This window comes from Phalangium opilio, unplaced genomic scaffold (assembly GCF_054372755.1).
Source record: "Phalangium opilio isolate 3A_F unplaced genomic scaffold, DU_Popi_V2 ptg000003l_1, whole genome shotgun sequence".
In the NCBI taxonomy this organism is placed as follows: Eukaryota; Metazoa; Arthropoda; class Arachnida; order Opiliones; family Phalangiidae; genus Phalangium; species Phalangium opilio.
The window spans coordinates 13,565,867-13,589,165 of NW_028324145.1; the positions used below are offsets into that span (position 1 = coordinate 13,565,867).

The 23,299-nt window shown below is 36.4% G+C and overlaps 1 protein-coding gene and 1 long non-coding RNA gene across 2 annotated transcripts in view; one reads left to right on the plus strand and one right to left on the minus strand.

The window, feature by feature from the left end:
- LOC149717977 (uncharacterized) overlaps positions 1-19,336 on the plus strand; it is a 133,627-nt gene extending 114,291 nt beyond the window's left edge. The window contains exon 6 of the long non-coding RNA XR_016368304.1: positions 19,156-19,336. This is a non-coding gene — a long non-coding RNA (uncharacterized LOC149717977). The remainder of the gene's footprint in view (positions 1-19,155) is intronic.
- Positions 2,789-23,299, minus strand: part of LOC149717981 (uncharacterized) — a 57,315-nt gene continuing 36,804 nt past the window's right edge. Inside the window, exons 3-23 of the mRNA XM_089834614.1 lie at positions 7,885-8,058; positions 7,609-7,799; positions 7,345-7,539; positions 7,024-7,287; positions 6,834-6,956; positions 6,300-6,775; positions 6,037-6,236; positions 5,787-5,971; positions 5,630-5,720; positions 5,462-5,554; positions 5,078-5,124; positions 4,816-5,010; positions 4,569-4,739; positions 4,410-4,508; positions 4,215-4,343; positions 3,940-4,157; positions 3,608-3,865; positions 3,348-3,547; positions 3,097-3,281; positions 2,945-3,035; positions 2,789-2,882 (exon numbers count right to left, since the gene is read on the minus strand). Of these exons, the coding sequence (XP_089690740.1) occupies positions 2,789-2,882; positions 2,945-3,035; positions 3,097-3,281; positions 3,348-3,547; positions 3,608-3,865; positions 3,940-4,157; positions 4,215-4,343; positions 4,410-4,508; positions 4,569-4,739; positions 4,816-5,010; positions 5,078-5,124; positions 5,462-5,554; positions 5,630-5,720; positions 5,787-5,971; positions 6,037-6,236; positions 6,300-6,775; positions 6,834-6,956; positions 7,024-7,287; positions 7,345-7,539; positions 7,609-7,799; positions 7,885-7,892 (3,513 nt within the window). The 5' untranslated portion in view covers positions 7,893-8,058. The remainder of the gene's footprint in view (positions 2,883-2,944; positions 3,036-3,096; positions 3,282-3,347; positions 3,548-3,607; positions 3,866-3,939; positions 4,158-4,214; positions 4,344-4,409; positions 4,509-4,568; positions 4,740-4,815; positions 5,011-5,077; positions 5,125-5,461; positions 5,555-5,629; positions 5,721-5,786; positions 5,972-6,036; positions 6,237-6,299; positions 6,776-6,833; positions 6,957-7,023; positions 7,288-7,344; positions 7,540-7,608; positions 7,800-7,884; positions 8,059-23,299) is intronic.

Sequence of the window (23,299 nt, forward strand, 5' to 3'; positions counted from 1 at the left end):
AATTGTCTTTCAAATATGCAATTAATGTATTTAATCACAGTACCCTCTTGAATTTCATCCGCACCATTCTACGATCTCGCCCAATGCGCTACATTTAAGTCGGTCTCCTCTACCAAGGCCTTGCAGTTTTTCCATTTACTTGTTCTGTAATGAATTAGATTCGCGTTAAGTTACAAAATTTGAAGAATGTTACGATTACTTACTTGACAAATGCATTTTCCAAGACAAGCGGAAGCTCGGTGTTAAGACAAATCATTCCACTTAACGTTGTCTTTCGTATTTCATTTAATTGTCCTGAAAATTAAGGTATTAAAATTTTGAAACCACCCTCTACATCCGCTCACTTACCGACGGTAAAAGACCACGGTTTGTTTAAATTCTCATACCAAAATCTATCCCCGAATTTCAAATTGTAAAACTGTTCCTCTATAATTCGTTGGAAAGTTTGTCCGAATAAAATACCATTACAATTTTGAACGCGATATTCTCCCAGACCACCGAGGAACAAATCCAAATTTTTCAACCCATATTCACTGCAAGATTTCTTGACCTTATTTTAATTGGCTCGAATCGAACCACGTGACGATTTACTTACCCGAAATAGTATTTTAATTTTTCGACGTAATTAGGTGGCATTAGATTCTTCAAGTCATCGAAAGTGTAAGGTACTTGTAACTCGAAGAAATTTCTATAGTTGACGTAAGACTGTACACCGTATTGTCGAGATCGTTGTATGTCAGTCGCTGCTAGATCGCCCCGGACTGGGTTTAGGTCAAACCAAAATTCGTTAATGGTCTAAAAGAAAATCGGGCAGATGTTTATTAAAATTGTTAATTGAATAACTTTTTTTGCGTACCTGATTGACGTAAAACATATTAGCCTCTCTAGCCGCGTCTCTCATACTACCTAGCAACATTTTATCGATTACGTCCAAACCGGAAGTGTAATACGGTCTCAATGTCGCTAATTGGCCCGTGGGTATTTGATTGTCCATAGTCCCCATGCTAGCGAAGTTAAGGGCCTGAGTATGTCCGAATCTAAAAGCAACAGCTACGAATTCTTTCAAAGTGGTCGCGTCCAAATTTGAGTTGTATTGATAGTTTACTGTTGGTACCTGCCGAGATTGTCTATGTTAAATTTTAAGAGAGCCAGCGGAATATTAGATTAAGTACCTTCAATTCCTTATTAATGCAACTACCCAATGTAAGTGGTAGATATTCATTATAGACTATGTGTTGCATCTTAGCGATCATAATCCTACGGACTTCTTCAAAAAGAATTTCCGTGTCTGAGATGACCCATTTGAATTTGTCAACTAGTCTGTTGTGTTCACGCAGAAAGAGGGTATTTAAAGCTTGTAGTAAAGGAATTAAACTTCCTTCGCGGTCAGCTGGAATGAGTTTGTTAAAGTGTATGTTATGCCAGGATTTTAGCAATTTAAAATTCTTATGTAACTATATTACGTGAAAGTAGGCAAGGCCCGGTACGTTTGGGCTCTGTAGGTTGAACGCAAGCGAGAAGTGAAAACGCGTCATCAGTTGATGGAGCCAATGGTACTAGATTATCTTCTGTCAAACGCATTTTAGCACCTTTATATTAAAAAAAAAATTAAGATCTAATTTATCTTGAAGGACTAGAATTAGAATTACTTCCTGGTTCTCTCAAGTGCGTCGCTAGCATCGTCTTGTTGATAGAGTAAATGTTAGACAGGTCTATGAATGACGTGAGGAAATTCACTTGTTGAAACTCCTCTGAAAATTAACGCTAATTAGAGTAATTACGAAATTCACTTAAGCCTTTGGGTGAAATTATTTTCGTAATGATGTTGTCATTAGATAACATCATTACAATAACCTTTCTTGCACAATGGACATCCGCAAAGTTTTCCAAATGCTCCGTCACGGTCGCAAAATGTACCGCCGTGAGCTCCCAGTTGTAAACATTGAGTTTCTTTTATGTACCGTTCACGTGGACCGACGTAAATTCTACCCACTGTACACTTCTGACTTTCCAGTGGACAATTATCTAACTCCAATGTATCAGAACTGATAATTAACTACAATGTTGTTAGGATGTATCAAGATAACTTACAGAGACTTAGTGCCTTGCGGTCCGGAAAACTCATGGTGATGTCGTGCGATATAAACATTCCGAAGTAAACGTGCAATTGGCTTAAGAAGTTCGGCTCAATTGATTTGTCCTCGACGAAGAGTATATTTGAAGACAGTTCTCTGGCCAATGGTAATGGTGTCACTTTGTCGGCTGCCACTTTGGGACATATCGTACCTAAAGATACTCTTTAACTAATATTTCTAAAAGTTTGAAATTCTTATATAGTCCAGTACCATCAGCGTATTCCAAAGGTAGAACTGTCCGATGTGTTCTTGGAGCGCTTCCCCAATATGGGTTGTAAGGATTGTTACACTCGCCATTCAGGGTTCTGTATTTCTGATTCAAATCACATGGCACGCCATTGGCAATAACTAATTCAATTAGGCTTAGCGATAGCAAAGTGTTTAGAAGAAAGTCAGGCATTTTCAAATCATTTATTAAAAATTTATTAGGTGCGAAAGCTCTAAACCGTTCTTATATAATTACATACGATTTAAGTATTGGCATACCTTAACTACTTTTAATTTATTTATTAATGGTAAAGTCCAAAACTTTATTGATAAATTCGTTAGATAAGCATTTTAATTAATTATGGCGTTGATACTTTATCAACAGATTAATTAAAGTCATAAAGTAAATTGCCATAATCATCCCCATTAAGTGGTTGTTTGCGTATTCAAGGTTCAGTATCAACGTATTCTTCGTCCCAATAATCGACATCTATGTCCGCCTCCGCAGCCAATTCATTGCATGACACCCATTCGCTTGTTCTGTTTTGAAAATTTACCTCACTTCATTATTAGGCTTAGCTTTTGAACAATTAATATCTTACGCGACTAGCGCCTCTTCTCGGGCCATTTGGAGGTCAGTATTGAGACATATCAATCCACTCAGCGTTGTCCTTTGTATTTCACTAAGTTGCTCTGCCAGTTACGAAATTAAGAAATGTGTTTACTGAAAAACATCACTTATCTGTCCTCTTACCAGGTGTAAAGGACCACGGCTTGTCCAAATTCTCATACCAAAATCTATCCCCGAATTTTAAATAGTAAAACTGCTCCTCTATTATGCTCTGAAACGTAGGTCCGAATAAGATTCCTGGACACTCGGGGACGCGGTTCTCTCCCAAGCCTCCGAGTAACAAATCCAAACTTTCCAACTCTTTTTCCCTGTAAATTTCATTTATCTTCAAGGGTATAAACATACAACCGTACAACAAACTTAGGCCTAAATACCCGAAATAATGTTTAAGCCCTTCGACATAATGAGACGACATATATTTCTTCAAATCATCGAAAGATTTTGGTTCTTCTAACTTGAAAAACTTTCTGTAATTAACGTAAGACTGTAAACCATATTGTCTGGATCGTTGTATGTCCATCGCTCCTAAGTCACTCCGAACTGGATCTAGACCCAATCTAAAGTTGTTGATTGTCTAACGATGATAAGTTACATTTGTCTAGATGGTCTAGCATTTAATATCTGAAATATTTACTTGATTGTTGTAATAGAAGTCGGATATTTTAGCAGCATCGATCATAGGACCAAGCATTAATTTGTCAATTATATCCATACCCGCGGTGTAATACGGTGTCAAAGTGAATAACTGTCCCATAGGTATTTGATTCTTAAGGAACCCCAAGCTAGCCAAATTGGCGGCTTGCGTATGTCCGAATCTAAAGGCAACGGCCACAAATTCTTTGAAAGTAGTCGGGTCGAGGCTGGAGTCGTATTCAAAATTGTCCGTTGGTACCTGTTTAATGTTTGTCAACCTTTGGATAAGCGCGTGAATGAAGTCAACAACAGTCAGTCTGTATTATTGCGTACTTGTAACTCTTCGTCCATGCAAGTACCCAATGTAAGGGGCAAGTACTCATTGTACGTAATGTGTTGCATCTTAGCGATCATAATTCTACGGACTTCTTCGAACAGAATGTCAGGATCCGTGAATTTCCATTTTAATTTGTCAACCATTCGATTATGTTCTCGTATAAAGAGGGTGTTCAATCCTTGAAGGAAAGGTGTTAAATTTCCTTCACGATCAGCTGAAATATATTAATTATTTAAACTTAAATACTCTCATTAGTCTATGCATTATTTACGTGAACGTAAACACGGTCCGGTTTCCTTCTGGTCTCTTGATTGTATACACAATCGAGCCGATGAAAATGCGTCATCATTCGGGGGAGCCAAAGGTATCAGTTTTTCTTCAGTTAGTCGCATTTTTGCACCTTTATGTAAATGTTCGTGAAACTTAATTTAAATCAACATTAATGTCTTAAACAATAATAAATTACTTCGTGGTTCCCTCATTTTCTTAAGCGTCGTCTCGTTTATGGAATAAATATTTGACAAGTCAATGAAGGACGTGAAGAAATTTAATTGTTGAAATTCCTCTGGGAATTGAATGATTCAAGTGAATTATCAATTCAAGATTATCAATTGCTAGTTCTGACCTTTCTTACACAATGGACATCCGCAAGATTTTCCATTGTCCCCGTCTTTTTCGCAAAACCTACCAGCGTGTACACCCAATAGTAAACACTCCTCGTCTTTGATGTACTTTTCAAAGTGACCAACGTATAATTTATCTACGCTGCACTCGTTATTTTCCAAATTACAATTGTCTACACCAAAAATGAACGTGGAATGGGTTCTTGCGCAGGTATGACGCGCATGCCCTAAGAATGACTGACTACTTACAAAGGTTGGCGATATTAGGGTCTACGGTACTTAAAGTGATATCGTGCGTAAGGAACATTCCGAAGTAAACGTGCATCTCGGTCAAATAGTTTGGCTCGTTAGGTTTCTCCTCAATGAACAGTATATTCGAACTCAGTTCCCTGGCCAATGGTAAACTAGCAGAATTGTTTGCTGACGCTTTAGGGCATATCATACCTAAATACCGCTTTAGTTAATTAATGATAGAATTAAACGTTACTGATTCTATGGTTCAGTTCAGTACCATCCGCGTATTTTAAAGGTAGAAACGTTTGATGCGTTCTTGGGGCGCTACCCCAATAAGAGTTGTCAGGATTATTACACACTCCATTCAGGGTTCGATATATGTCTTCTAAGTCACAGGTAATTCCCTTTGCTAACTTATTCAGACTTAAAGCTAACAGTACACTTGTCAGTATGACGTGCATTTTTCAAGTATTTATAAATATCACGCTTTCTATACGAGATGCCAGAACTCTAATATTATTTTTAACCATCCACCAAAAGATTATAGCCCAAATTATTTACGATTAAATCTTTCAATCATATAAGTAATAAAGTCCAGTTATTTAGTCATAAACGTGCCAATTAAGCAATCTTTATTAATTGAATTTTCTCTTATTTATACACTATTGAATTTCCCTCTTGAGATGGTGCAAATTTGGTCACGTCAATATCGCTCTCGGCTGCTAGTTCCGAGCAAGGTCTCTTCTTACTGGTCCTGTAATTAATTTGTAAGTTGGAACAATTCAGATCCACAAATAGAAATAGCCTGTAATTGGCTCTAAGAACTTACGCGTATAATCCATGTTCAGGCGCTTCCGACAGCTTAGTGTTCCTACATACCATTCCACTTAAAGTAGTTTTTCGGATCTCTGCTAATTGATCTGATGAAAGAAATTACGAATATTTTTATTATACAATTATTTTCAAATATAAGCCAGTCTAGTTACCATCTGTGAATGAAAATGGTTGACCAGTACTCTCGTACCAATACCGATCCCCGAATTTTAGTCTCCTAAACTGTTCTTCAATGATACACTTATAAGTCTCGCCGAACATAACTCCCTTGCAATTGGGTACTTTGTACTCTGACATGGCCGCAAGATGAAGATCCAGATTTTTAACGCTGACCGTCCTGCAACATTTAAGGATATTCAATAAAATTACGCGGTTGTATTTGGACAATTTAGTATCACGTACCCATAGTACTGTACAAATCTTGCTAGGACATCTGGAGGTATTACTGGATGCAAGTCAAAGATTGAATTTGGTACATTCAGTTTATAATAGCTTCTAACGGAAGCGTATGACGGTACACCGTGTAATCTTCCTCTTTGCACGTCAATAGCTGCCAAATCACCCAACGGTGGAAAATTGGAAAACTTAAATTGATTCACCATCTAATTAAGAAAAGGCGTACGTTGGCGTAAGAGCGACAAAAATGTTATTATATCTTAACTAGCCTGGTCGTTATAATGTTGGTCGGTTAATTTGGCCCGGTCGTTAAACATGGCTTGCATCTCTTTTTCCATGACGTCAGGGCCGGCGGTGATGTAGGGGATGTTGGTGTATAGTTGTCCAAATGGTACTTGGTTCGGAACGTCTCCTAAACTTCCGTTGTTTTTGGGTTGGGTATGTCCAAACCTGAACGCGCCAGTGACGAATTCTTTCACGATAGTTGCATCGATGCTGGAATCGTATTGGTAATTTGCGCTTGGTACCTTCAAGTCTTTGCTAATGCATTCCCCGAGAATGCTGGGTAAATACTCGTTGTATACTATGTGTTGTTGAAAGGCGATATTAATTCTTCTAACTTCCTCGAACAAAGTGTCCACGTCCTTATAGATGTCCTTGAACTTGTCGACTAGTCTGTTATGCTCTCTGACAAACAGGGTATTAACTGCTTGTAAAAACGGAGCGATACTTCCAAGTTCTTCACCTACGTTTGAAAGTTTATAATTTAACTAGATCGTCTTTAAACGGTTACTTCTTATTACCTGAAAGTACGCAAGGACCAGTGTCATTTCCTGTGGGTAGTTTGCAAGGGACTGCTGTATCGTTCAGATCCGCTGTCGGCGCTAAAGGTAAAAGGTTGTCCTTGGTGACTATGAACTTGGCCGCTAGTTAAAGAGTGAAAATTGAGGGTCATAAAACTGAGTAGCTTGGCAATAATCTCGGTTATCTTACTTCCCGCTTCCCTTATATTCATATTTCTCGTTTTGTTAATGGCGTAAACGTTCGACAAATCAATGTAAGAAGTCATAAAGTTCCAGTGCTGATACTGGCCTGGTGGACACGATGCGCAACCGCAATATTTATCGTCACTTCCGTTACAGTATCGTCCGAAATTTATTCCGATCTCCAAACACTTGACATCTTTGATATACTTGTCCTTTCCACCGGTGTACATCTTAGTTATTGGACACTGGGCCGTATCTCTCGGACACGGGTCTATATTAGAAATGAACTTTCTTTAAAGGGGATTCATTTTTGGTGATTATTGCTTACAGTCAATCGTTGGATCGTCTGACGGGTAAGACAAGGCCATGTCGTGAGCTAGAAACATTCCGTAGTAGATATGAAGTTCGTCGATACCATTAGGGTCATCCGGCTTATCGTACTGGTACATTAAGTTCGAGCTAAGGACTCTAGCCAAGGGCAGAGTTTTATTGGGTATTGTGCTATTCCTCGGACATACTTTACCTATAAGAATACCTCTTTTTATCAGAAGTGTATAAATAAATTAAGAAAGATGATATTTAAAATATGTACCACCGTCTCCGTAAGCTTGCTTTATTAATGTATTATGGGTTCGAGGTGAGCTTCCCCAATAAGGATTCTTCAAGTTGTTGCATTCTCCGGATAAGGTTCTGTACTTGGCATTGGCGTCGCAGTTTTGAGATTTCGCAAATTGGAATATCGAAAACCATATTGCCAAGATCAATGTCGGATATAATTTAAATCTGGAATACCGACATTGAGTTAAATTATTTACCGGTTTTTAAGCGTTTGCACGATAACGTCAAAAGTAGGTTAAAAATACTTTACCTTCTCATACTGATACCAGCTTGTAGAGTGTGAAACTAACTCTGCGCGTACTGCTAGACGACAGCTAGTATTATATCATGTACTGCTGTACTTTAGGTTTTCACATATGAATAGGAATTTGAATATCACTGACAAGCTGGTTTGAATTTATCCGCGCGTGCTGGTAGACGTCACCTAGTATTATAACATATACTGCTGTACACTAGGTTTTCAAATATGAATATGATATTAATATCACTGACAGGGTATATGTTTTTGAATTAATCACAAGTACTATAGTCTCGCTAACAAACAGCTGTATTTTTTGCATTTCGAAAAACCCACTTTCGTGATCTAGATTTTTACGTTATCTAAATTAGTTTTCGAATCTCATAACTACATTGAAATAACGAACTCGTTTTGACGTTAAGGTCAGATTTTATAATGTGAAAATTTATACATTTTCCAATTATGTGAAAATTTATACATTTTCCAATTATGTGAAAATTTATACATTTTCCAATTATGTGAAAATTTATACATTTTCCAATTATGTGAAAATTTATACATTTTCCAATTATGTGAAAATTTATACATTTTCCAATTATGTGAAAATTTATACATTTTCCAATTATGTGAAAATTTATACATTTTCCAATTATGTGAAAATTTATACATTTTCCAATTATGTGAAAATTTATACATTTTCCAATTATGTGAAAATTTATACATTTTCCAATTATGTGAAAATTTATACATTTTCCAATTAATTTTGTTTTCGTTCTGTCATTGGGTTGGGTAGCTTTAAACAAGCTGCACACTATAGTGAGGATTAATTATATTTTAACAATATAATACCATACAGTATATATTCTATATTCATTGTGTGGCCAAAAGGTGTTTGCCCAAACAATGAGATGTAAATCACCCTGTATAGACCAATCGCCTACTTCACAGTTTAGTTAAATTTACCGCCTGCGTAATTTTCATCCTAAACTTTCACGTATTATCCGCCGACAAGTGACTTGTTTTTTCAATGGTAATTTTAAATTACAAGTTAGATTAACTATAATTTTAATTAACTTCAAAGAATTGTGTAAGTATTTTTTTAGTAAAAATTTGAATCGTTTACATAAACATTAAACTTAATTTCAGCTAAGATAAAAATAGAATTTTTACAAGCGATAGATAGCGCCTCAAGTTCTTAGTTTGTGATCATTTTTCCCGCTTTATAGACTTGAAAAATTGGATCGATTTTAAGAACAAGTTGGTCACGACTAAAACCTTCTGAGTTTCTGTATATATATATAAGTTTATTATATCTATAGTTTTAAATATTTTACGATTACAGTTAATTAAGTGAATATATTGATAAGATTTGTATTTAGAAATTAACTTCGGTGCTTGAAATTTCCGAGACATTGTGATTCGTCTCCTAAGAGGTTCAAATCTTCCAGCGTCTTGTTTTGGTCCCAAATTTGGCATACCCTATCTTTCACGCAAAGAAAATTTTGGAACAGTAAATATATCAATTGATTCCATATTTTCGCTTAGTATTATTTGCATCATGCCCTTTTCCTAAATATTTAACCTAATATAATTAAAGAATATTCCATCTCATATCACCAATTTGCAATTGCTTTATTTTTTTTTTTTTTTTATTTTAAATCTTGTTTAATTTGTAAGTCAGATTTCCGGAGCCTCCCAACTGCAAATTTTATTTTGCATTTAAGAGTGTGGGGTGTATAGATCCAAATTTTTCCCCTCCACTTCATTTTCAACTTTATGCTCTTAGTAAAGCTGCAAAGAAAAAAAGAAAAGATTTTTGTGGCGCGCGACAACCCCTCATTAGTTGCTTTGATGGATTTCTTCTTAACGTCGTTCCATCTACTCAATTCTTCTCTCTCGCTCTCCAACATCTTCCCATCCCCTTTCTCCGTATTTAGAATTATCATTTTTAAGTCTAGGTACCACTTTTTCTTTTTTAGGTATAAATGCAATTGCACTACCTCTCGTATCGTTAAGTTTAATTTCTCTTACTACCCACCAAGGAGTCAAACCTAAATTCCTGTATCGCCTTAAGTACCTAACCAATCCTGTAAATTTTAACCTAATCTTGGTTTGACCATTGACAGTACAGCGTAGCTATGACGTTATAAAATTCATCTCCTATTTAATACCTCTATGTTCATATCTCGACACTCGAGGGTACCGTGAGAAAATATCATAAGCAGACGATTTTAGTGGTCCATTAAAATTAAAACTGGTGTACATATCACGCCTGCCATTGAAAATTAAATTTCTTTACGGTTCACTAGACGCCGTGAACTTTTTATTTTATAATTAAAGCATTTTTAGTCTTAACATATTTTTTTTTTCTTCTTATTGAAGTTCAAGATCATTTATTATCCATCGGAACGGCTCTGGTTTATTTTCCGCGCGTTATTTAATATGCCTGTTGCGTAACAGTTTGGTTTAGAGATTTAAAGGAGATCGAAGAAGCGTCCATCCAATTGGCCTTTTATATCGGATCCCTGCATGGTTTGTACCCATGCATGCAGTAGACTACTATCCTTCCTATCCCCCTTGATTTTAGTTATAACCTTGAAAAATTATAAGAAATTGGCCGGCACCTGTCCGATCTAGCAGGGATAGTTGTACCAGGAATGGTTGTTGCTGGTTGTAAGACGGTGGAAACCAGAGCCTATGGAGGGTGGAGTTGTTGGTATAAAGAGATTCAAAGAAGGATGCCCTAGCTAGCTCCTTGGAACAGTCTGAACGATAGATTCGGCAGAAGTGTTCGAATGGCGGCAGACTGCCTACCCTTGATCGAGTATCGTCTATGATATTAATTGCGGAATGGAGAGTTTTAAAAGGGATAATGAAGTGCAGGCGTTTGTGCAATTATTGAAATTTAAGAAGCATGGAGGATAAGAGGAGTTTCGCTTTCATTGTTCCTTGCAAAGGCAAAAGAAAAAAATCATCTTCCCTACATAGGAGTTGAAAAAGAAATTGCATTTGCGCCGGAGAATTTTTCCTTTCGAAAGTGGGAGGTCAAGTTTCGTTCTAGCTATAGTCGAAAGAAAAAAAATAAGCACTCGTTCGTTATCTGCTAATAAGTATCTTGCCTTGTCTCTAGCTAGAGTTACGCCCCCTTGACCTTAGAGTCATTTCTTCTCTACCCATGCATCCATCCATATACACGTGTTCCTTCTCCGCCGTTTTAAAGATTTCTTGACTATTTTTAATAACAGAGCGTTATAGTTATAGTTGCTTGAACCAAAAATGAAATAGGCGTCCGTTGTATCTGCCCCTCTTATTTAGGAAACTTAGAATTCTAAGTAGGCCTAGACTTTCTCAGGTAGGAAGTGGCCACACAAAAGGTATCTATAGTTAGAGTGGACGCAAGACGCGATCGAGAAACGTAGAATTTAGTAATTATCATAATCGTGTACGTCATAACCAAATTATGCCCATAAATCCAGGAAATTAACACATGCATGGGGTTAAAAGTATCTACCCCTTAAATACCAATAAAAATAAATATAATTTTATCACGTATCGGAATTTTTTTTGCGTTGGGGCGTAGGTAATTAGGGTCTTTCTTCAAACGATTACCAAATCGTTCTGTTCCATAAGAAAAAAACATTGGCATGCAATTGAGCTTCCTTCCCCACCCCTCCCCTCCCCTGATCCATAAAAATTTTCTACCTTAATTACCGGCGATACTCGACGAGTAGCGCTTAAACGCCTACGTAACGAGTCACGTAATCTCGATTACGGTAAAGATATCCAAAAGTACCATCTTCTTTTCCGCGGGCTTGGCAAGAGTGGCCAGCAGTAAGTTCTATCGTAGGATTAGCTTAGCTCCCGGAGGGATGGATGGATGGATGGATGGTGGATGGTTTGCCTCGATTAACTAACGCTCCATCTTTGATTGCTATCGAAACTAGCTAGAAGAGCTACTCGGGTAAATTTTTGGCTAAATGACGTTTACCAAATGGAATGTCGCAAATTATGAACCTTTTTTCTTCATTTATTTTTGGGTACGGTCCTTTTTATTTTTATTGGTAAATTAAGCGGGTAAGTAAGTATAGGATCGTCTCTACCTACCTACGGTTTCATCTTTAAAGGGAGTGTGAAGTATCAAAATTTAAATTGGTACCATGAAGAAAATAATGACATTTCAGTTGCTGCTGTTTTTGTTGTTGTAGGTATGCAGTATGTAGGAGATATGATATTCATGTATGAAATAGGGGCAAGTTTAAATGATTTAAATCTACCATTTAGACGGTTAAAAACGACTCCTGTACTTATGAGAATGAATGGATTGTTTTTGTTTACGTTTTTGATCAAACCCAAGTGATTCGATCCTTGTCCTCGATTTGAAAGCTACTTTAGCCGCAACCCATGCAATAACTGTCCCTGTCCAAGTGACCAGTTAGTCACGAATTAAATTACTTAACCGTTAATTCCAGAGGACCCAAAATTTTAAGGGGAAAAAAGAGAAACTTTTAAATGTTTTTCACTATCTCTTTGAATTGAAGCCTAATATTTCGGGCAAATTTTGGCTGTGTCGGGGGGGGATTTAGGGGGTATTATTTCTTATGGTTCCTTTAAGGTAAGAAGCGCGTGCGTTTTTCTGATGCGGGGAGGGGACGTTTCGGGGTTGGTCCATCTTTACTCTCTCTCTCTGTTTCTCGGAGAGCGAGCGCTGGCGGTAATAGCGTTCTCACGCTCTTTGGCCGTTTTTCCAAAGATGCACGAACGGTCATTGAAGACGTTGACCCCTTTAAGTCCCCGCCACTATACCTTTCTGCACGCGGAAAACATCCGCGCGCGCTACTTTGACATTACCTAAAAGGGGAAAGATGGCCATGGAATATCAATGTTTTAAAAATCTCCCGACACGCCCGATTAGTTAGGCCTTGATTGCAATTTTTTGGCCAATTTCTTTTTCTTTAAATTACTTTACTGGTGGCTTTCTTTCATTTTATATAAAATGTTCAGCCCTTTTTCCATAAATTACCTTAGCAATGTGACATGTTTTTAAAGTTTATTATCGGGAAATTTTACGCAAACACATTAATTTGTTTAAAAATTCAATTAATATTTAAGAAAAAAAAGCATTGTAGCGAAAGGTTTTTATTTTATTGGTTTTTATCAAGTCTGGTTCTGCAGCAAACTATTTTTGTTAGTAATTTTTTGGGGTATTTTTTAGTATCGCGTATTAATGCGCTAGACCTATAATTCGTATATTTTCTTCTATATTTGCTTTTGTTACCTGAAGCGTAGGTAAAAACGTGAATGCAAGGAGTAATATTTGGGGATATCAGTGTTAAATTTTTATTAGTTATAAAGAAAATTCAATATTGGTATCCTATATTATTATTATTGCTATAGTTTTGAGATCGGTGCTTTAGATCTATTTTTCTAAAGCTCACGTGACTTCCTTATAAATAGTTTTTTAGTCTATTTTGGCCTACTGCCGCTTGAAAGTTTCATTCATTTCTCGCCAAAGTCGGTGGCGTAGACATTGAACTAAATTTTCTAAAGCATCGGTAAGCCTTGTCTTTATATTCCTTTTGTATTTAACTTAAATGATAATAACCAAAGCTATTGAGTTAATATATCGCGGCATTAATAGAGAGCCTTTACAATTAAAATTTACGGTTTTGATTAAAGTGAAAAGGGCTTTATACCACCGCAACCCGAACCCTGAAAAGATCTTTTCAATTTTGAAACTTTGAGGCCTTTGTTAATTTCAAGCGGTGCAACTAGATCGTACAAACAACACGGGCCATTTTGAACTTCGTTAGAGCGGAATTATTAAATTCTAACCCCCAACTCTCTCATTTGTTTTGGGCTTTGCATTATGCGGAAAATAATAATTACACTAATTAAAGTCTGTTTTTAAGGCGCTCATCAGAGTTAAAATAATTATAATAATAATAATAATAATAATAATAATAATGTTAAACTAAATATTCCTTTTTTTTTACAATGTTTCCAAACTAAATTTCAAGAAATTAAAATGCGAATTTTAATTTCCTGAAAAATACAAAGCTATTCCTGAAAAATTTAAAGAAACAAAAGCGACTGTATACTTTTTCGTGATTAATTAATTTCCGTAATGACCCGGGTGGTGGTGAAAATTGTTTCTCAAGAAGTGCCATCTTTTAATCTCTCTTACTAAGTAGCTTTTTTAGCGACAGGCGTAATTAGGATAGTAAAATATTAATGGCGTTTTCATGTCTTAAATTTTCGTAAATCATTTTATACCTTCCCTTAAAGGGAGACTCTCAGTTGAAAATCTTAGTGCCATGTTTTATTTTTTCCTGGTTCGTTTCAATTAAATATGAAGCCTCAAATTTTTTTCTGATTTTTCAAACAATTTTTTCAATGAAAATTAAATTTTTTAAAATTTGTTAGGCTTAGCAATGGGTCTCGATTTTAGCGCACTTACCTACCGGCCAATAAAAACCTCTTTAGGGATAGAGCCAAATCAGCCAATCCCGTGAGGGTTAGAAAATATTAAGTGGTATGTTGTCTGCTTCAAACAGGAAAAGCAGGGTGGGAAATAAGTATTTTTTCAGAGTGGGCTCGTTACCAGTGACTCCGCGGGGCCCGTCGTCTGCTAAAGTTTGAGGAGGATAGTAATTGTGTTGCAGCTTGACTCTGCTGAGGTGTAAAAGATGGGTTTTTAATTTTTTCCATCTCGAAGATCACAAAAAAATAATAGTAACAATAATAAGTACACAGATCTTCCCATTCCAAAGGCTATAACTAGACACTGAAGATATACAACAAAATACGACCCGCCACATTTTAATATAATAAGATTACGAGAGTAATTTGAGTTTAAGTGTAACGTATAAAAGCATAAACCTGCTAATTACTAAAGTTTCTAATCCGCTTATCGTTAAACGATCGAAAACGCGTCTTTCTTTCGAGTGTTAAAAAGTAGATAACATATTTCTGAACATAATGCAGACGACGCAAATGAGACTCGCCCGAGAAAACCTTTGGGGGTTGACTCTTATAAATCGCGGGCGCTGATTGGCCGGTAGGTCGCTTTATCAAAATTCAAACGCATGCTTTGGATACAAAACTTCAAATATTGTTTAATACTATAAATAGCGCTTCAAAAAATCAGAAAAAATTCAAGGCGGCATATTTTAACATAAGGAATCAGAATAAAAATACTTAATTTTTGCCAATAGTGTCCCTTTAATTCCCTTCCCAAGCTAGGATATGTCAAATTTTTATAAACTGTCCTTTTTTTATGTTGCCTAAAACGTACACTAGCTTTGGGGTTTAAAATTTAATTAAGTATACAAATTTTTATTTAAATAATGAAGTAATATTATATTTAATTTGGATGGCCATGTACTTTTTCAATTTTCCCCAAGCCATAGGCAAAAATCTTTCCCATTAGATTCATTAATAGATTAATTTGTTACGGTTTAGGAAAGTTTTTTTTAAAAAAAAAGGAATATTTTGAGTGCATATGTTTTAAAGTGGAACTGAAAGGGAACATAATTTAACTTGTTACAAAGTTTCAACGAAAATTCGTGAGTTTGAAGTGAATTTCAATCCACTGAAGTCATTTATGATAAAGTCCAGTAAATTAGGCTTATATCTGATGAGCGCCACGAGCCAGCAGATGTCGCATAACTCTGTCACAATTCTAAAAATAGCTCAACTTCAACGCAAATTAAACTTAATTTAAGAGTTATTATTGCAATTAATTTAGGAAATCGGACCGTTGACCAAGCTCCAAACGTGTTTCTTGACGATAATCAACACTTTCCTAAAAGTAAGAACTGCATTTATGGCATTTTTTAGTTTCTAAAGTACCGCTACTCACTAAACCTTGGTCCTTATTTGCATATTTTTATTTTAAAACTGAAACTTGGGCAAAATATTTCCCGTCACACCCACCCAAAAATACCTTCTAAAAATACACTTAAATGTCTCCTTGAACTTGAAATAATTTCCAATTGGTAAATTCTTTTGGTAAAATTCACTGACCATAAATCTTTTAAAACAAAATCAAAGGCAACCCCTCCACCACTATCATTGGCAATACAGGTTGAACGGGTCCTATTCCGGGGTACCTTGTAATTACATTTTTTTCTGCTTGAAAAAAGGAAGAAATGCCAAATTATTTTAAAAGAAATTTAAAGTAAAACATGATCATCATAGGTTTTTAATTACAACCTACGCTTATAAGATAGAGAAGGTAAAATATAAGCGACTCATAAATTAAATAAGAAAAAGATTACGCGGTATCAATGTTAATGATTAGAATTCAGCCCCAATATTTTTGGGAGGGGAAGATACGTGCGTGGAAAGGGTAGGGGCATCTTCGCGTATGCACGTTCACTAAAACAACTCCGCTAAATTCGATGGTGCGACCCTCTTAACGAATTCTAATTACTAAAGTATCTAATCAGAAGTAAATTACCCAGAAGCTTTACATTCTTCTGTATAATAAAAGGTTGTGATATTTTTAATTCCAAGTGGGAACATGGTTCTATCGGAGATTTTGAGTAACCTTGCCCCAAGGAAAGGGTATAATGCCCACAGTACCCACACCATTTGCCCACGTGAAATATTATGCCGAAAACCACTATTTTTAAATTTTCCTTGTTAGATAGGGTATTTTATAAATTTGGACCTCTTTAGGGCTGTCGAGAGAGGGTCAGTTTTCCGGGGCCCATGCCTTCTAGGGGGTCCGGGCCACATGTAAGACTGTCTTGGTGGGGGCCCTTTATGTCCGCTATCTCTCTCAACGTCCCTGGACCACATTTAACTTTGAATTAATCCACATCTTTCGCGCATTAAAAATCAAAACGATTAAAAGAAGCTAGCACGGCACTACATAAGATTTCCATTCAGCCTGCCCAGTTGAGAATTCTGCGCTTAATTATGCGCATTAAGGACACGAATTAAATCTCTTCGCAGCCGGTGTGTTTGGGAGAGATAGAGATTATAAAAACATTTTACACCGCTGCACGAGAAAGATGTGGATCCGATAGGTATATATGGGGCCCTCCTTTCTGAGACGTAACACGCCCTTTTAAACATCGAAGCCGACCTTTGCCAATATACAATATATATATATGTACGCGGCAATGTGTCCGAAGTCGTGAATGGAATTTTTGATGAGCGTCGGATACCTTCGTAACATTGACCCCTCCCATTTTTTCTTCCTTTCTTTCTTTCTTACAAACTCGGTATAATAGTCACATAAAAAAACATTTTTCAATGTTTTTACTCATCTTCTAAGGTTTTTTCCAAAGGGATTGTGAAGTAAACAAAATAATAATTTGAAAGATGATAAATTTAAACTTTTGTTTCATCGTGGATCGATAAATTTTTCTCCTGAAATTATTATTTAGGTTTAATAAACCTTCCAATTATTATCAACCCAACTGCACTACTTATCAAAGATACGAAGCTTATGATTCCAGTTATAGTTAATAAGCTAAAACCTTCGTTACTTTTGTTATATTTTACTGTTAAAGTGGATGGGGAAGTTCAAGAACGAGTACATCCTAACCTAAATTCATATGGGATCAAAGAGGCTGGGAGATACCACTTGAAAACCGTTTGCATCCCCAAACTTAGGACCGCGTATGATCGTCTCACTCCTCTTGAAAAATCATCCCCATCAGTTTCAAATTTTTCCCATCATCATTTGAAAATAACAATGGGATACTATATAACATTTGTCAAAAGCTATCGAGAAAAAAAACTAGTCAAAGACTAACTTGTTAGTTAAGCCTTGTAATAACGAGCAAACCAATAAGTCGGACACTTTCCAAAGTTAACTGTAACCGTTTCGATATATTTTTTATCGTTAGCATGGGTGATTGTCCCATCCCAAAGACGGGGATAGTTTTTTTAGGCCTAAATTGAGATTGTACTTGTAACATTGAGTGAGTTGAGGCGGCATCCTTTCAAAGGGACACATGTCCCTACGGTGTAGTTATGCCCCCACTAGTACAGTACGTGATAGTTTCTATGCTACCATGGTTATGTCTAATGAAGCGATACATTCGGAAGTAATTGTCGATTGGGATTTGGGTATTACCTTCCATGTTTCTTTTTTTACCCCAACTTGCAACGCGAGTAAATTATCCCATGAGCTTTGGTTCATTTCCTTTTTTTCTCTCTCTCTCGATAAATCATTACATGACCAAATAAAACTTTGAAGTACTCCATTTCATTTCATTTAATTTCAAATATCAGGAGCCAATTTAAATATATCTCTACTTCATTCTCTAGTACCTTAATTAGTTCTCGACTCTATAATACTACAATGTTTTATTCTTTTAATTTTAACGCTAATTTAAAACAATATGGCTTCAATTTATTTCAACAGTTTTTTTTTCTCTCTTTAGGATTTCCTATTCTATAATAGTGGCGTAGCATTGTTTGCGCAAATATACTATAGTTAGAATTTGAATCGCAGCCTTCAATAATGATTCGGGGGAAGGGGGGAGGGCAGAGGAGAATAGGCCTTGTCTTGTCATTAAGAGGAAAACCCGGGGTCCACCAGGCTCTAGCCGTAGCTTGGATATGAGTTTGCATCTCCCTAGTCCTCTATAACTCACTAGCAACCCTACGTACTTAGCCTAAGGCCAGATACGGAAAGGGGATTTCTCTGGCTCCATCCTCATCACTGGGACTTCTCTAGCACATGATTAACTGGGACTCTCTACTCTCTAGCAACTCTTACTGTAGCTTTTCTAACTCTCACCGTATCTTGGCAACTTATTTCCTAGCATCTTCAGTTGAAATGAATGTAGTTAGGATTCGGTCGGTTTTAGAGGTTGCAAGAAGCCGAAGCTAAGTTTTTCGCTAGATAGGACATTAAAGTTTTGAGTCTATATACCGTTATACAAGTATATGGATGATTCACGACTCATGGTAGTAGACTTATATATAGCCTGGGCATCATCCTAGTGAAAAATGAACTTTTATCTGTTTTTATCCGCTGAGATTTACTTGAATAAAAAATATATAGAGGAAATAACTTTGTTTTTAGACCACGTGGGATTTTTCCGCCATTTATACCGAAAAATGTGATTTACTTTTTTCACGAGAAACATAATTCTATTTTTTATTTTTTGGGTTACAAATGAAGTTATCTTATGTTATAGTAAATCTTTTAATCTTTTCTTTATAAATTATGTATCTACTTGAAATTTAATCTAAGAATAATTTATGCAGTATTTTAAACCGATTCTTATTTATTTTTCTCTTCTCTCTTTTCAACAGAATGCCTAAATTTTCTACAGTGGAGAAAGGAAAAAAAAACCATCTCTGTATTGTTGTGTCATTTTTGGAGATGTGGGAAAATGGAGAAGCGTGTTCATCGTCGCCTCAGGGTCCTACTGCTGTTCCTTCGAAAGGATATCACTCTGGACGACGTGGATCCCTGTATGATTTTTGATGCTTCTTCCCTTTTACAACATTAAGGGGTAAGTCCAATGAGATTTTTCTATCCTGATCCTCTATCCCGTATTTTTTGATGATGCGTTCTGGAGTCTGGTCATTTTGATCAAAATCAGAGAACGCGCCGCTAGACTCCAGTGATAAGGGGCGGAAAGAAATGGGGCAATTTTACCAGCCCCGTGTCGTACTTAAGTGTATCATTTCATATTTTAAACGCATTAACGTTACCAATGCTGGCGACGAAATTCGACAGTACTTTTTATCAAAAAGGTCTATGCATAAAGTGTGTGTGGAATAAGAAGACCGGTTGGGCTCTTTTTCGGGGTTATATACCAGTTGCCCTTAGGGCTACAAAAAGGGGAGCCCAAAATTTTAGCACGTGCCCTATCTGGCACGTGACAATTCGCGCGCCTTTTCCATCCCCCCATCCCCACCGATTTTTTTCTGATATTGGAAAAAAGAACGTTAGTCCTGCTATATAACCTCGTGTATTCAATTTCTTTGGCCCGTGTAATGGGAATGCACCAATCACGAAAGAGTATCATCCCGATTTAACCGAAAAACTTGAACGAATAACTCGTCTCTTCCAATCATCTTAGGATCTTGATAAAATGCAATTTTTTTTTGATATTTGAAAGAAAAAAAATATTTCAAGAATGTTGATCGTAATTTTTTTTTCTTTCAAATTTTTTATTAGTAATTACGATTAAATTGATGTTTCGGTATAATTTTCGTATGCGGAACTGAGGGAAAAATCTTTCAGTTTTTCTTGATTAAGGGTTATTAATTTTATGTTGGGAATTAGAATGTAGCTTGGATGGATTAATTTTGAATTAGATATTCATAGACCTTATCCCGAATATTATATAATTTTTAAATGCCGTTATTATATCGAAGTTATGTAAGTTCACGAAATAATTCCTTTTGCCAAAAATTAAGCGTAAGGGATAATTTAAATTGAAGCAAAATGGCAATTGCAATTAATTTATCATTAATTTCGTTAATTTGAATCATGGCTTGCAAGGGTTAGGTAAGGTTACGTTGCCAAATTTCAACAACTGCAATATTATTCTACGTATGATATCTCAGTAAACAGTTCTGTTATCGCTGAATAAGCTGCCTAAACCTTTGAAGGAAAAGAGCAATAGACTTAGGCCAAGTACAGATTCGGTATAGTTTGTAGAATAGCTGGGTTATCGACTATACTATAGTGTCCTATATAAAATAGCAATGGGGGAAATTCGTATATACGTCGAAACTCTTTTCTGCAGACGTTACTCCGTTTATCCCTTAATGCAATTGCGCCAAATTAATCGAATGCGAAGTCCCGTTGGGGGAAAAGTGTTCCGCTAGGGAACCATATATACTTGTTCGTGTCGTTTCAGCTCGAGTTTACAGCGTTGTTTAACAAGGCTTGGAACAAAATACCTCAGTTGGTTTAACACGTGGTTTAGGTTTTATTCTGTGTGGAAGTCTGGAATTGAAAATAGATGACCGCTAGATAGGGTTAGACCCCACGGTTTCCGACCGAGCTTTTGGGTTTTTATTCGATTAGCGTCGGAAATTGTTGGTCCAACCGTCCAGAACCTTTTTCTCCTTCCATTGGCTGGCATCGTCCGAGACTCACGAGCAATCGACTGCAACTAAAAGGGTTGAAAGTATTTCGCTTGACCGGCGGGCGTTCTGGTTCAGCTTTTGCTTTTCTCACGCGCTGCCACGCAAACCTTTCGCTGAATGTACTGTTCTTTCAGAGGGGGGTAAAAAGTTTGTCCTCGCCGCATCTCGTTAGACCATTTCGATGCCCATCTCTTGTCTTAACTCGCTTTAAATATATTAGGATCACTAAGGAAGGTGGGCGTGAAGTTGCACGACCTTTTCAACGAAATCACCCTAGCGAAGTTAAGTTTGTCAGTATCCCCGAAAACAACTACTTACTCGGCGCGGTCGTGGTCGGCGAAAAGAGTTAACAACTTAACAGCGCTAACGGCCACGTTACTACTTTGGCGGGAAAACTTCTATCTACTTGTTTTAGGCTTGCTTATGTGTCCCCCCCCCCTCGTATCCCCCTGTTCTTCTTTTTAATAAGACGTTTTTCGTGGAACGGTTGCGAAGTTGGTTGCGCTCCGAGCTGTTCGTGCGCTAGTTGGCGATTGTTTCCTAATTGGTCAAGTTGTTAGTTTCGTGAGCTTCTTTAATTGAATCAGCTTCGGGCGAACCCCGAATTAACAGAAGTTTTTCCATTGGCTTTGCATTTGGGAAACTTAACTTTTTGGGGAGATTTTCTTTCCCAATGTTTAATTCTGAATGATGCATGCACTTTTTAATTTTTAATCGAATCTCGTTCGATGTATATATTTTTAATGACTGTAGTTTTGACGTGCCGATGTTTAAACCAATCAGTAATCAAGATGTAGGCCTAGTTTGATGTTTATCCCTTAACTTAATTTGTGGTCGTGATGAGGTTATCATAACTGATGTCATGTCAGTAAAAGAGACATTGTTAAATTAAATCTGAAGATTGTGCGATCAAATTTACCCAAGGGAAAAATTTAGAATCCTTTATAATCTCATATTTTTTGATAATTCCATTAATATTTTGGACCCTTTTTTATTTAAAAGTATTTGATGATATAAAAATAGAATGAACGTAGATTCTAGATTTGAGTTTGGAGATGGGATTATATACCTACATACTGTATATCAGGTGGATTTTTATTAATTTCGCACATGGCTTGCTTTTTCGCGGCCCTATCTCAACTTTAGGCGCTCCGTGAATATCTCGCTCCTCTATAGGAAAATATAGGAAAAAGAAACGCTCTCGCCAAGCGCAAAGCGTAAATCGAAAAATCGCTCGAATTTTACGCTTTGATCCTTTCTGAAGCAATTTTCTAGTCAAACCAAGTGTGATGAAGGTTTTCGCCCTTTCCTCTCTCTCTCTCCCACTCTTTCTCTCTCTCTTTTTCTCCCAACTATAGCTTACTTCTAGTCCCTTTTTGCACCTTACTGCCTTAAAAAGTCAGCCTTGCTTTGAAGCACTATCAAGCCAGGTTCGACTCTTATTTGACCCTACTCTTATACCAGATTCAAAATGACGCAAACTATAGTTTTAGTTATAGTTAGGTATGTAGTTCAGAGTTTGAATCGTAAATATTTTTCCAAAACTCTAAAAGCTTTGTGTAGCTTAGGACTCCAGTATTTATAACACGTGATAAGTATTGCTAGCGTTGATTGGTTTAAAACTTTTAGTTGAGTTCGATAGATTTGTTAATCCAACTTAAGTCCAATTTGGTGGTCGAATTTGACCTAAAAGTTTTGACCTTTTTGTTTTCAAATGCTTAAGAATGAGGAACACAATTAAACAAGCCTTTTTACCTAAGGCTTAATATATATTAAATTTATTTTATTCCAACAGTTAAAAAATAATTTAAAAAAAGGAATCTTTTAAGATACATTAGTAAATTCCAAAAAGTTCAAAGCCTCTTCAATGATTTTGACAAAGTATTTTTTGTTCAAAGTTAAAGGGGCCTTTACGATAGCCCGTATTAAATAGGAATCTAATTTATGGCCTGAAGGTGCCTTTTTTTTGCCTTTCTTGGACCATTACCTAAAGAAGTCAAGATGACTTAAAAATAGAGAGGGGGGAAACAAAAGTCTTTAATATGAGAGGAATTCTCGATAGATTTATATGGATATGTAACACGCTATGGAATTAAGAGAGAACGCGGTGCGAGAGAGAGAGAGAGAAAAACTTGTAATTAATGGCGTATCTTCTTTCTTTAATTGGTTTTTGATGACGATTTTCTATAGCTCGTTCCGTAATTTATTTCCTTTTTTTTTGGTGGTGGTGGTACCTACGCGCGCCTGAACGTCTTCTTTAACAAAAACTGGTACTGACTGGTAGGGTGCATGGTCAACCTATTATTAATGCAAGGTTTATTCAGCTTCAGGGTAATTTTTCTTTTTTTTT